Source organism: Megalops cyprinoides, chromosome 20 (assembly GCF_013368585.1).
Source record: "Megalops cyprinoides isolate fMegCyp1 chromosome 20, fMegCyp1.pri, whole genome shotgun sequence".
Taxonomy (NCBI): domain Eukaryota; kingdom Metazoa; phylum Chordata; class Actinopteri; order Elopiformes; family Megalopidae; genus Megalops; species Megalops cyprinoides.
Window position 1 is genome coordinate 7102760 of NC_050602.1, and position 14411 is coordinate 7117170.

The following is a 14411-nucleotide window of genomic DNA, read 5'->3' on the forward strand; positions in this document are numbered from 1 at the left end:
AAAAATGTATTTTGTGACAGCATTTATTGTATAATGTGACAGCATTTCAACCAAAAACAAATTTTTACACTGTTGTGTGTTGATGTAACTATATCTTGATGTGTGATGTAGCTTTTGGAGGGTGTGGCTAATAGTACCTTATGCCAGTGTTTCTCAAGCCTCTCCTGGAGGACCTCCCCTGCTCCAACACAGCTGATTCAAATGATGAGCTCGTTATGAACTCCTGAAGCTGCTTAATAACAAACTGATCATTTGAATCAGCTGTGTTGGAGCAGGGAGAGATCTAAAACATGCAGGGCAGGGGGTCCTCCAGGAGAGGGTTGAGAAACACTGCCTTATGCCGCGAGTGTGTATTCAGAGATCACGTTTTTAGCATGTGAGCATGAATGGCTCATTAGACAGTTCCCCAGAGCCATCCTCTTAGATATGTGTCATCTACTCAGTGGAACACTGGGGAGGGCGGCTGAATGGAATAGCGCTATTCCAGCGCAGATGCCAGCCCTCTCCACGCTTAGCTTTCTGGCCATGGGGACGTGCGAGAGGGGGCTCGGTGTCTGTTGTGTCCTAGCCGTCGGTAAGATGCATTTTGCCGGCGCGCCGAGGGACATCATTTGTCTGACATTTGCTTCCTGTGCACCGCAGTAGCACAAGAGGACATCAGACGGGAATTGAAAGTCCTCAGTGGATTCAGGCAATCAACTCCACACATGTTGATATACAGGCACCATCAGCAAAAAACAAAACTTGCTTATAGTCCTATTGAGGTTAGTGTAAGGTCATTTTTAAAGAACTGGTGAACCTTTGTACAGTAACATGTAAGCACAGGCATTATGAAAGTTGTGTTTCCTCAGCAACAAGAATATTAACAGTATATTAAAAAAATCTGATGGCATAATGTATGCACATATCTGAATTATAATATGTAAATATTTTATAAGAGCATAACCAAAATTGCTATGGTTTTTAATGTATACTCATTTGCGTAGCTCAAAATATAATGCACACAGTAATTTAACATGTGAGAGGACGGGTAGAAATAAAATAGAAATTTGTATACACCCAACACATTTCACACAAACAAGCACCTTATGTCTGCTTTCTAAATCTTTATTGCAATGAAAGGATACAGATATACTTCCCAATAGACAATTATATAAATTATATTCCAGTAACTGTAAAGACCATCTTCAAAGTGATATCAATCCAAATATGGACAACTAAGTGGTTGAAGAAGTTTTGACTGGACAAATGTTAACGGGTCTTCTTTTTAAAAAATTATGAAAAGCTGCATGTATGTGTAATATACATATAAATATATGTATATATACACATATATACTTTGTGTGTGTTTGTATATAAACATAATATATGCTCACACACACAATGTACAAAGCTACAATACAACATATTGATGCTGTGCAACACTTAAATGTAATCAGATTTCTAAAATAAGAAATTATTCAGCCAATATCTACAATACGCATCTATCTGGCACACTGGTAAACCTTTTCTTTCGGTGAGAGAGAGAGACACAGAAAGATGCATTTAAGAGAGAGAGAAGCAATGCTAGAGAGAGAAAATGACGGTGCTATCTGGCGCTTGTTGTCAACTACAAATGGCAAGGTCCTCAAAAGCGGATGCACTCAAATGGGTTTCCAGACAACGGAGGAGCACAAGGCAAAGTGAGTGTACAGGCTGGAGGCCCTCAGGCCTGCTGTGGTAGGCTGGGCACCAGGGGAAATTTGGGGGGGGGGCTTGTTTTTGGAACTCCTCTGTGGGGGTCTACATTGGGTCTGTCCTTGTGCAATGAGGAAATTTTGTCCCCAAAAAAAGCATCAATTTAACGCTCTGAAAAGTTACTGTAAAAGCTAACACCAGGATGGCAGACTTAAGATCTCACATCTCCAGTTGCTGGACAACAGCGCCCCATGGATAAAACCTTGCATTGCTACCGTCCACAAACAAACACAGTTATTGTCCACGCACTTAAAGGCGATCTGTGTGCAGAAATGAATACATGACGTAGCTACATAGACGCTATTGAAACATAAATCCAATGATGTTAAATACCAGATGGTTTGAAGTTCCGAGTATTGGTGACGCACTACCTACAGTAAGTCTATTGGTGGTCATTCAGAGATTGGAAATGCTCCAAACAACACAAGACCAACAAATGGTGAAAGAGCAAAAAAATATATATATATAAATTTCAAGTTGACTCGCTATTTTCTGAACGGTCAATATGAGTATCTTGAATATATCTGTGGAAATCATATATAAATTTTGAATTTACAAGTACTTTTTTTTTTTTTAATTCTCCACACTATGGTGAAGGAACACCTAAAATTTACTAGCAAAAATAAAATGCATACATACTACAGAACTATACTGGACCCACCCAGTCCACCAGGTTTCAAAGGTAGGTTTTAATCGCCAGCAAGTTAGTAAAGACGTCAATTTCATCACAACTCGACAAAAAAAATGGCATATCGGAAACCACACGACTACCTAGACTTACGCGAGATGGAACCTTTGCACCATCGCGCCAGTGCAGCTGGCCGAATTGACAAATCACTGACAGACTCGGTACAAGCCGACAAATGTGGTCAGACAAGCGCAAGCAGAACACTCCTGCCGATGTGCGTCACATCAACATTTTACGTAATGAAATCTGGCTTGTTGTGATCATCATTGTGCATGAACTGTCAAGAAAGGACACATTTACCTTAAATACTAGAGACTGCAGGTGACAAGTGACCAGTTTTTTTTTTTTTTAAACTTGATATTTATCAAAATTCCTTGCTTGCATTTGATACTTTCCTAAAGCACAGCGCCTGCTTGCTGCATTTGGCACTAGCCTTCAAATCAATATCCGTATTCAAGTCATAACGAATTCTCTGCATGTTGCTTCTCCCATCATTGTCATATGCAAAAGGTAAACTTCTTTTGACCTTATATTAAATATTTTAATCCTTGCAAAGGGTTACCACCATTATAACCAGCTAGCTGTGCAGTGGTATTTTTTCGCCTCGATGTTCCACGATCAGGACTGGAACGCATCTCGTCTTTAGGGGGAGCAGCCACTGTGAGAAGCTTCTGCAAAGCACTCTGGGTAATAGCACAGCTGGGGTCAAAGGTATATGCAAGAACACTGGGCAGTGTTTGCACACCTGCCTACTCTTCCACCACAATCATATACATGCCCCCCCCCCAAAACAATACACACCTGTGGCTGTCTGATCGTAGGAAAAAGTACCTTCAAGCACAGGTTAACACCCTAAGATGTGGCATAACATATCTGTACTAGGTTGTGCACAATGGTGCAAGCTCTTCCATGCCAGGTAGCTAGAGAAGGAAAGGAGAAGGAAAGACAGGGACAAAGGTCCTAAAGAAGATGATCTTATTTCTTACAAAAAAAAAAAACAGATCATGAGCATCAAACAAGCTTTGGTCCGACTAAACAAGTACTGTGTGATCTGGGGGTGTGGCTGCACCAACTGCACGTAAGTTCACAATTTGCCCTTCCTGGACCGGCCTTAAAATAAAGACAAAATAAAAGTGTTTCGTGGGCTTTAAATTACCACTAGGCAACAAACAAACTATGCACAGTTGTGCAGTTTCCCTCAGGGCTACCAGACTCTGGTCCTGGAGGACCAAAGTGCTCTCATGGTTTCTGCCTGCTCAAGACAATAACCACCTGCTTCAGCCAACAATTCTGGTTATTAGAGTTAATTGAACAGTACACACCCTTCCCAAATCTTACGTGTGTTAGCTGTTTAATATGAGCTGGAAAACCTGTTAGGTTTTTGTCCCTCCAGGAAGAGAGTCACATAGCTGTGTAGTTTCATTTCTGAATTTGAATAATTACAGTTGGTTCACACACAGAACATACTGGTACTTCCAAGGAAAAAACCATGCGTACACGTTACTACTTCGTAGCAATGATGAGCAATTTGTTTCTTGTTTTTTTTTTTCTCCACAAATGGACAGATTTGAAAACCGGCTTGATAACATGGGTTAATGGATTCTTAAAACGGGAACCATTTCATCAACCCTGGAAAAACTCAATGAAGTGTTGGAGGATGGGATTTAAGAGAGATTAGCCTCAGGGGGTAAATTCTTTACACAAGCACAACAGTTTGTCATTTCATGTCTTCTTACAGAAGGGGAAATGGATTCAGAACCACAATAAGGCTTCTTTGTCTCAGTTGTGTTTTCTTTTTCTCTGTCCTCAGTCGAAATTACCAGGAGGGTGATCGGAATTCTTTGTGGAAGATCTCAAACCAACAGGGAAAATGGGTGGCCCTTTTCTTCTGAGTGTGTGAAGCAGCGTCCCTGGCGGACCGCAGAAGTTCATCGCTTGGACACACCGCTTTATGTTTTCACTGGCGCCGGCTTAGCCTCGCTGTCGTCATCCTCTTCCTCGTACTCCCCCTCGCCTTCCTCCTCCTCCTCCCCCTCCTCCTCCTCCTCCTCCTCCTCCTCCCCCTCTTCCTCCTCCGTGTGCTGCTCCAGCTCCTCCCGGGTGATCATCTCGAAGTCGTTGCCGTTGCTGTGCTGCGAGCCCTCGTCCTCCCTGCGGTCGCTGTCCGTGTCCGAGTGCCGCTCTGCGTCCGGCCCCTCGCCAGCCGCCCCCGCGGTCTCCTCCGCCGTCGTCGTCGTCTCCACCGCTGCCGCCGCCTTGGCCTCTTCCTCCTCTTCCTCCTCCTCGCCTTCGTCCTCCTTCTTCTCGCTGTCCGAGCGCTCCTCGCTGTCCGACTTCTGCGCCTTGGCGGCGGGCTCGGCCTTGGCCTTCTCGCCGGACGCCTTCTTGCCGTCGGCGCGCGGGCCCTTGTACTCGTGTGTGTAGAGCGGCCGGAAGGAATCGATGAAGCCCACGTCCGCCGTCAGGTTGGGCAGGAACCAGAAGTGGTGGCGGCCGGCGGTCACCACCCAGATGATGAGGAACAGGATGCAACGAGCTGGAAAGAGAAACGCCCCAGAACCCATCAGCTGAACTGTCATAACCGAACGGACGGCACACAGGCTTTAATATGATAGGTGGACGTGGCTGCCTGGTTTCAAAGGACTCTGCTCCTCTGACTTTTACAGTGAATTTCGCCCAGATTCAATGAAACCACGTAGCACTTTGACCAAACTGAAGAGATTCATGAGCTGCTTTATTTGTACTTGATGGCACTTGCCATTAATTCCAGCAACTGCCAAACTAGGTGTAGTGGCAAGGAGCAGGGGCTATGACCAAAGGGTTGCTGGTTCAATCCCTGCTGGGGCACTGCTGTGATACCCCTGGGCAAGGTACTTAACCCACAATTTCTTCAGTAAATATCAGGCTGTATAAATGGATAAACTTGTAAGTCACTATCACATCTGCTAAATGACAATAATCTAATGTAATGTAATGTAATGTTATACATTACATTACATACTGAAAGTACTGAAAAAAACTTGCTATGTGCTTGACTAAGACTATGTGGTTGAACAAGTTATGGACAAAGTGCACAGCATCAAATCTGCGTGTGGTCAAAGTCTAGGTGACAGCTTAGCATATGGCTGGGGGGTGAGGTGGAACGCGGTCTCGACCGCTTGACTTAGACGCGTACCGACTGCCAGGAGGAGTATGCTCGCGACGAAGCACCCGGCCGCCACACTCAGGTAGTACACGCCCACTCGCATCTCCGCAGGCCACAGGGGGAACAGGGTGGCGGCGATGACCGCAATAACTGCAAAGGAAACGCACTTTCAATATCGCGGCCACCACAGCAACAAAGAGAAATTGCTATTCTTTGCCTGAAAAGCAAAGAGGGGTGGCTGTTCACTCATTAATGCTCAACAAACACATCCACCCCCCAGGGACGGTACAGATATTCTAAAGATACGGCCGACATTCTACGTAAATTCAACAGATATTCCACACGCACTACAAGACATTCTACATACACTTCAATCACTCCAAAGAAACTGCAAGACATATCACACATTCTACTCACTGTGTACATATTCTATATTTCACGTAATCCAAAAACATATTCTGTATACTAACAATTACAGTTCAGCCTATTCCACATAAACTTTTAAATATACAAATCTTAGGCTATTTCAAGTCTAGTTTATGTCACCAAAATACTAATACCTTAATACTGAATCGTAATAGCATTATGATACAGAGGTGTACAAATGAATTGGCAATAGCTCTCTGCTCAGGTTGAATGAATTAGCAAGGGCTCAGCTGTACATTCTTTCTTCAAAGACAGAAAATGGCTCAATCTCTTCTGTAACAACTTTAAAACACCCACCTAAAATCAGTCCCATGGCAAAGGTTTTAAAATGTACCGGGTCATAAATCCACACGTAGACCTGCAGAGAGGAAGGAACGGATCACAAATGGTTAGACTCATTTTCTGTGCAAGTATTTGAAAATGCACATTAAAAGATATGGCCAGCGAGGGAATGATGATTCTCTGAAGACCTTTGATAAAATGGACCATTTAGAGTTGGCTCATGACGGAAAAGGAGATTTCAACATTTTATTTGTTTGGGTAGGGTCAGGGTTCCGTAGCTGTAGGAAGTCCCTGTTCATACACCTCACCACGGTGGTTGGATTTCATTCCCATTTATTTTCATTACGGGGGTACGTTATGAACTTGTCCTGTTCATTCACAACTTTTACAGAAGGAAAATAACCCTCAAGTATGATTTTTTTATTGATTAATGACACCTGGCAGAGTAACATTCTCAAAGGCACTTGTTTATCCCATGTTTAACAGAACATCTGCCCTAACATACGGCAGCGGAAATTTTCTTAGGAAAACGGTTTTTCCTGTCTGCCTTCCTGCTGCATTTCAGAATAAGTCATGGTTCCAGCATCACCAGCACACCATAGAAGTCCCACCCTCACATGACACAATGTAGAGGTTTTGGTTTCATTGATACAATATGACTGGCTGTTCAAATGCAGCTGGAAGCTGGGAATGTCTCTGGAGACCCGTCTATGTTTGTAAACAAAAGGGCAGGATCGTTTGGCTGGTTTGTGCATTCGGTCCCGATCTTCTGTTACAGAAGGAAATCCTGTCTGTGCTTTCATTATTTGCGGGACGTGAATGTTTATTTTTCAAGAACAACTCCTCAAAATGTTAACCACACCGTGTCCCCAGGCAAGGGATAAGCCCCGTTTGGGATGCTTTGCAGCTGTGGTGTGCTACACAAGGTGCCCATGCTCCTGCTCCCCAAGATCGCAGCGGGCTGGCTCCAGGGCCAGCCCGCTGTCCCATCCGGGGTCAACCCCCTATGGAAATTCGGCTCAGGTGTGGCCCGGCCACAGCTGGGGCAGGTCGGTGGTAACAGTGGTGACGTCAGAGTGACTCCTCAGAGCCGGGGAGCGCCGCTCTGGCACGGGGGGGGTTGGGGACCCGGAATGGCATCTGGTTCTCATTTCATCTGAGCCCTTAATCCTAAGATCGCAACGGACCAGTCTCTCAGATGGGTTTACCCAACCCCCCCCCCCCGGGCACCCGTGCTTCGCGAGAGATAGAGAGGGCTTCAAAATGGGCAGATCCAAAATCGTCCTCCCCCTCACTGACCTCGTTGCCATCCAAGAACATTTGATCCTCGTGTGGCTCCAGCTTGAACTTCTTCTTCACGTCCTTCTTCTTCTTCGGAGTCCCCGGGCTTTCATCCTAAAAGGCCGCACAACAGGAGAGAGACAGAAACATTAACCTGGGGCGGCGCATCTGAATTATTTGGTATTTGAATATCCAATGGCTCACAGGATTGATTATTCAAATAACCGATCCCCGTGTTTCTCCCTCCAAAAGCCAAACGAAACTCTGGTTCACTCTGCTTAAACAGCGACCCACTGCAAAGTGATGTGCATTCACTCACGTTTGGGCAGGCAAATTATTTTACACTGGGCTTTGGTTCATTAGTGCTTTTGAAAAAGGTAAGAATTTGTTTTCTTCCATGTTCATTCTCGACTCATGCAAATTCAGATCCAAGTTATCAAGTAGCGGTCAAATATTCAATATTTGGTCCCTAGTATGATGCAACATTGTTTTTTATGCAAAGCCATCACAAAGCATACAGGAAATGACCCATTACTCAGTCTGTCGAGTAAACATGGCTTAGTGGTACAGCAAAAGATAACAGCCTGGGATTTGAGCCATTGGGCCCAAGTTCAGGTCCAAAGTCCTAGATCATACTACTGTCCCAACAAACTACACTCAAACCTTATACTTAAGAGATTCCATTTACCAAAACCATGGTATTCAAGTATCAGGGTGGAGAGGTATTCATGCACTGCATCTGGGTACTGTTTTGTAATAACCATTTCTCATCTATTGCACTATGGAATCACAAACTATACATCTCTATACATGTGGTTCTTCAAGGACCTATGAGAGGAATTTTGGTCGGAGGGGGTACAGTTACCAAACCTTACCATTCTTAACCAAAATTAATTTTCTTATGTTCACAAAATTTACTATAGGCGTTTATCATATTCAAGGAAAACACAGTGAAAGACAGTTCCTAGGCCAACAGCCCCTTTCTGGCAAAACTGTCAGACCTCTCTACCCTAAGGTCTTGACATGAAACAGGACCCAAAACTGCTCTCCCTGAACTTTGTAGATTACTAAATAATAAAGCACAGATACAGAAAAGCCATAACCAATGAGTTAATGGATCACGTTCCCCTAGAATACAGGCATAATCAAACACCAAAAAAGGTAGGTGTGTAAAAGCGCCTGGGATGTATCCAAGTAACTGGAACGTTCTCGTTGCAAACAGCAGTGCATCACTGAACACAAGCAGACAACAACGATCCACTTACGGTCTTCTCCTTCTTAGTGTCCATGGCTTCGCTGTCCTTCTTCTTATCCTTCTCCTTCTTGCTCTTTTTCTCCTCCTCTTTTGCGCTGTCGCCTTTGCCCTTCTCTTTCTCCTTGTCCTTCTTAGGGTCCTTCTCTGGTTTCTTCTTCATCACCTTCAAGGCCCGGTGGAAGAACTGCTTCTTCAGAAGTCTGGAGAGGTCAAGACGGTTACTCACCGGTCTATACTCACGATCTTCCCAGACTCAACACACTGCACACCACAAGCACCAATCCCATCGCTCCCCCATGCCCAAACCACCAATCCAATGACCTCCCTCATAACTTCAACCACCTTGCTGGCTCTTTCCAGCAGACATTTGTTACAATGACAAATGTAGAACATACTCACACATTTATATTTTATATATTGTGTATATCCAGATGATAACATTAGTTTATCAAGGGTATTAATAACCCGAGGGGGACTATTTATGTATATATACATATGTGTTTGTTTATGTACTTATATGTGTACCTTTGCATATGCAGACAAACACAAGTATACACAAACACACACATGGGCTAAGTTGAAAATACCCACCTAGCCTAAAAATACACCTAATAAAGCACTCACCTGTTGCAGTAGTCCACCACAGACTCTCTGGTAGTGAACAAGGCCTCTTCCCCTTTCTTTGCTTTGGCCCACTTGGAGTCCAGGAGACAGTCCACTGCTTTGGAGGCTGTCAGAACAGAAAATACAAGTGCTTGCCATGGGTAAACAGCAGGCAGACAGATAGGAATGTTCTGTCATGTCTTGCATCTTTCACTGAGAAGACACTGGCTTAGAAAAGAGGCTGTCTGACTTGGATCAAATTAATTCTTTAAAAAGGCCTACATGCACACAGTAAGGTATGTATATTCTTTTATTTATTCACACATATTTTATTCAGTGGTTAAATGAAAGCTATTTAACCCTCCTTTCCATGAGGGTTAAAGATGTGGTGGATTTGAACATATTGCAGTGTATTACACTGGAAGTATTTTAAAGGACTGGCAGAGAAGACTCTTCGGTCAGCAAAACCTTGAACCAGCAGAGGTGCTGATGGGAGCTGAAGTCCAGACCTTGCACTCTGAACTACTTCTACCATGATGCATCACATTCATACACACAGATAGAAATACATGGAGCCGAAAAAGATGGGAGGGATGTGGAAACTAACCGACAAAGTAGTCCACCCTGTGGCCCATCATGTTGGTGGACTTGGTGGGGCAGTTGAAGCGCAGGTACTTGGCCACCGCCTTCTCCTCCTTGGTGGGTTCACCGACCTCCTGCAGGGTTACAAGCATTCTCAGACCAGCGGTCCCTTTCAGTGCGTTTAAATGAGCCCCAGTCTGGCTGGTCCTCAACATTGCTGTGTTTCTTTCTTCCTAAGGTATACTTGAATATGGCCTCTAGTCTAGCAGAATGCTAACACCACAAAGGACAAAATAACAGGATCTCAGTAAAGGCAACTGGGATGTATCCCTCCAATCAAAGGAGATCCTGGGGATATTCTCTGATCCCCCCCCACTCACACACACACACACACACACACACACACACAGATTTTAGGCTAATCCTGCACGGTTTCCATATCTGCCGACAAAAAAAACACTACAATCATGAAAATGACACAGTGCTGTCTACCGTAAAAGTTCAAATATACAGAAGACAGACATGCCCTAAAAGACAAACTGCAAACTGTTTGTCCCCAGACTGCAGAGACTCTGGGCAATGACCTGAATACCAACAAGAAACACAAAACGAAAAAAAAAAAAAACAAGGCAAAATGAGATCCCACAGGCCAGAGACCAGCTGGCACAAATGACGCAATACAAGGCACCTAAAGCTACATCTCTGTGCTGACGTCGACTTACTGGAACAGCATAGGGAGCAAGCACAGCCAAACAACAGGGAGAAAAAAAAAAAAAACCCAGAGGTCCGAATGGAAACTACACCCAGTACTACCTGGCCTAGCCCTTGCATATCTGAGAGAGCTGTGTTCTCTCTGTTCTCCAATGCCAATGAGACTTCAAATAAACTTCTACGCCTCATTTGCAGTCAGTCATGGGGGGTGGTGGGGTCAGAGCTGTCATATTCTGCCTCTCGTGTGCTCCGTTGGCTCAGACAGTGGACAATCTCCCCTTTGTTTTACGTCTGGTATCAATCACTTGGGAGGAGGGGAAGGGGGTGGAGCAAAGACACCGGCTATCAAATCCTTGGCTCGGTGCACAAACCACCGATCCGCAGATCAGCTTGACTCCCTTAAGCCTGTTAATTAAAAAGCATACGAAGCACCAGAGAAACCACTCTGACTAAATCCTGCACTAACTTACACCAAATTGAAATTAATATAAAAAAACTGCCTTGGCCGTGGACACGCTCTGACCTCTCTTGCTCAAGTTCAGGCAGATGTCTTTCAGCACACCAGCAAGTTGATGCTATTCAATTTTATTTGCCACTACAGAACCATCTTTCAGCACAACTAAGTCCTTACCTGGCCTCTGTACCTGTATTGGCACCACACTGACTACATTTTAACATCACCATCGTGTGCGTGGTTACTGAATGCAACCGCGTGGAGGCCTTTGGGCATGATTCAGTGCTCCAGCTGAGAGGATATCAGATTCTATCTGAACTGCAGATGATGCAAACAGACTATCCTACTGTTACTAGTTACACCAGGAACACATTGCAACTTGCATAATAGTACTTGTGGTATGTTCGTCAATACGTTGAAATCAATGCATTTCATAAACGTAACAATAAACCATTCCATGCCATTCACTGGAATTCTGGGGAAAACGTGGCTACAATAAATCAAGTTACCAGACGGTAAGTGTAAATATTGAAGACTCTCCAAAGGGTGATCGTGAGGGAATTTTAACTGCTGTATTGCGTAACACCGTTGTACCTTGAGACTGTATGTGTGTCCAAACTCAACGTTCACCGAGTGCGTACGATAAGCAATATTGTACACCGCGCTTACGCAATACAAAAGTGGCATGCTAGAGTCGGTGTGCAGTGGATTTAGCGTGCTGTGAGCGTCTGTGAAGCGCATCAAGTGCTTTTCATGGAGGGCACGTCGTGTCTACCCGTCATGTATAGACAAACACCACCTTCCGTTTTCAGAGACGCCACAATCCAGAAAAAAAGGCTAAAACGTGGACCCCGGGGCGTCAGATCATTGACGTGAGTGACTGCGTCTGTTACCGTTGTTCCGAGTTCCCTCCCAAAAACCACCTTATTAGCCATTGCCAACACTGGCTTTCGTTATATGCAAATATTTCTATTTAGAGAAACATCTGAAACGAAGAAATGGCATAGCTAACAGCTAACTGGGAAGTATACTCAGGTGGCAGATGATACATAACCAGCTAACATCGGTAGTCTAACGTTAGTCTAGATAGACAGCATGTCTTTTCTAGGATAGAAAGATCGCTAATAACTATCCAGGGTATTGGCTGTACGACTAATGCTGTCTGCAACCGAACAACAATTCGATTAATTTTGGTTGACTAAGACTTCTGCACCGTAAAAACAAGCTAGTCGTCATCTTGTGCATTCAGCTAGTCAGTGATCTGCATGGTTGCTGAACTAGCGATTAGTCAACTAGATAGCTAACTAGCTAGTGTAGCTATTAATCATTCCTGTTGGGAATCGGAGATGAAAGATTCTAGTAGCCAGCGATAGCTAAACTGATTCTTTGTAATTGCCAACAGGGTGACCAAAGGGTGCCAGCACATCTGGTTTCTGGTCACGACACAGCCCCCACTGCAAGGTCTTGGCTATCCAGTTAGCCCACGTTAGCGAGACAAATAAGCATGAATAATATTAGTTTACCAGCTAGCCACCAAAAAGCCTCAGACGGGAAAAGCTAGGTCTAGCTAACTCACATTAGTCGACCATGCCTGCTTAAGATCTTGTCATGATAACTCGAAAATAAAACAGTATAATTTACAATAGCAGGCAGCTAACTGTCCAACTCGGTCAACATTGTGATGGCCAAATTACTTCCTGTAAAAACATCATCATCCCCATTAGCTAGCCAGATTGACAAGCTAACTAGCTAACTAGCTAGCAAGAGACCAGCCTCCGTTTTCCCAGCAAGCTTAACATCCAGTGCTCAATTTCCCTGCAATAAACGATGTAGCCCAAATTATGCAACAATATGTAGGACACCAGAGTGGGCCATGGCTTGAAGATGAATGCGAATTAATATTACTCTCTTTGTATTGCTCTTGAAAATAGCTAGCTTGCTACCTGGATTCGCTTCTTGTGTCTCCTGCGCTCCGCCATGTTCCTCCGATTCGGTGTCTCAGTGTGACGTGGTCACGACAGTAGATATACTACCGCGAGAGAAAGCGAGAACGTGATCTGAAGGTGGGTTTGCCACACAAACGACTGCCAGCAAATTACGGTACCCACTTAGCAGCAGTTGCTGCATCTGCAAAGGTACAGCGTATCTAGTACTAATGGGTAGACTGTATACAGATAACATCTCTTCACTGTGCATATCTTATCATCAGCTACCTATCATCACCGTGGCCACAAGGTTATGTAAGGGTAGTTGCACTCATTCGGCGGTTACTTGCCTGCACGTGTACGTGTTTTATGTTGGTATCATTTGCAAATTTCACTTGTAGACTTTTATTAAATAATGGAAAAATTACGGTGCGTTGAGAAGGAATATTTGCAAGGCTTCAATGTACAAAACAATATTTAGCCTTATATTCAGTATGCAAAGCAATACTTATTAACATTTACACATATTCATTTAGTAGACGCTTAAATGTAAATGTATTAACCTTATGAACTCAATGCAGAAATTAATACCAAGTGGTAGAATTAATAATCATGTTAATGTTGGTGTCATTGTGTAAGCCCATCAAGCAGTTCGCCTCCTTCCCTGACACATTCTTCGGTGAAAATGCTGAGTTGAGGACCTTTCTTCTTGCCGGACACTCACGGGAGAGAGGTCGTTATTTTGTGGATGACAGGGGTGCGGTGGCTGTTTTACGTTCATGACCTCGTTGGAGAGGACTCGGTTTATTTTGGTTCCGTTGCGTCCCTTTAAGGGATTTTTATGAAACGTTTCCTTTGGGAATCTTGGAGGAGAACTTTCTTTTTTGGCTGCCTTGCTTTGCTTCGTGTTTGTTTTCCAGGAAAAGGGAGATTACTCTACAGATGAAGAAAAGCTTTCAAATGCGATCTAACCAGAAGTTTGTTTTGACAGTCTGGATCTATGGATCATATTGAATTGATTTTCCTCCCCGCTGTGTCAATTGTTAGTGAAATTATATTTTTATGGAACGTATTTGCAGATTGTATTATTGCATTATTATCCTCCATCCTATTAATGCTTCATGGTACACAAAATCAATCTTGTTTTCCTGTAACTAACTTAATGTGAACATTAATACCTACCCAATCCTGTCATACCATATCTGCAGGCTGTCTGGTCTGGTCTTCCTTTTGAGGTTCCTTTGTAGCCAGGCTTATGAATTGTGAATAAATATTCTCATACTACAGCTACAGCTGTTCACATTCTTGTCTAGTCATCTTTA

The 14411-nt window shown here is 43.9% G+C and overlaps 1 protein-coding gene across 1 annotated transcript; it reads right to left on the reverse strand.

Moving 5' to 3' along the window:
* Positions 1-1775: 1775 nt before the first annotated feature.
* Positions 1776-13250, reverse strand: sec62 (SEC62 homolog, preprotein translocation factor). The gene is made up of 8 exons (XM_036554683.1): positions 13108-13250; positions 10025-10133; positions 9439-9544; positions 8825-9014; positions 7578-7673; positions 6294-6354; positions 5601-5720; positions 1776-4961 (listed from the first exon to the last, which is right to left on the reverse strand). Exons 1-8 carry the CDS (start codon positions 13141-13143, stop codon positions 4375-4377), a joined length of 1305 nt encoding a protein of 434 aa, XP_036410576.1. The 5' UTR covers positions 13144-13250; the 3' UTR covers positions 1776-4374.
* Between the last annotated feature and the right edge of the window lie 1161 nt (positions 13251-14411).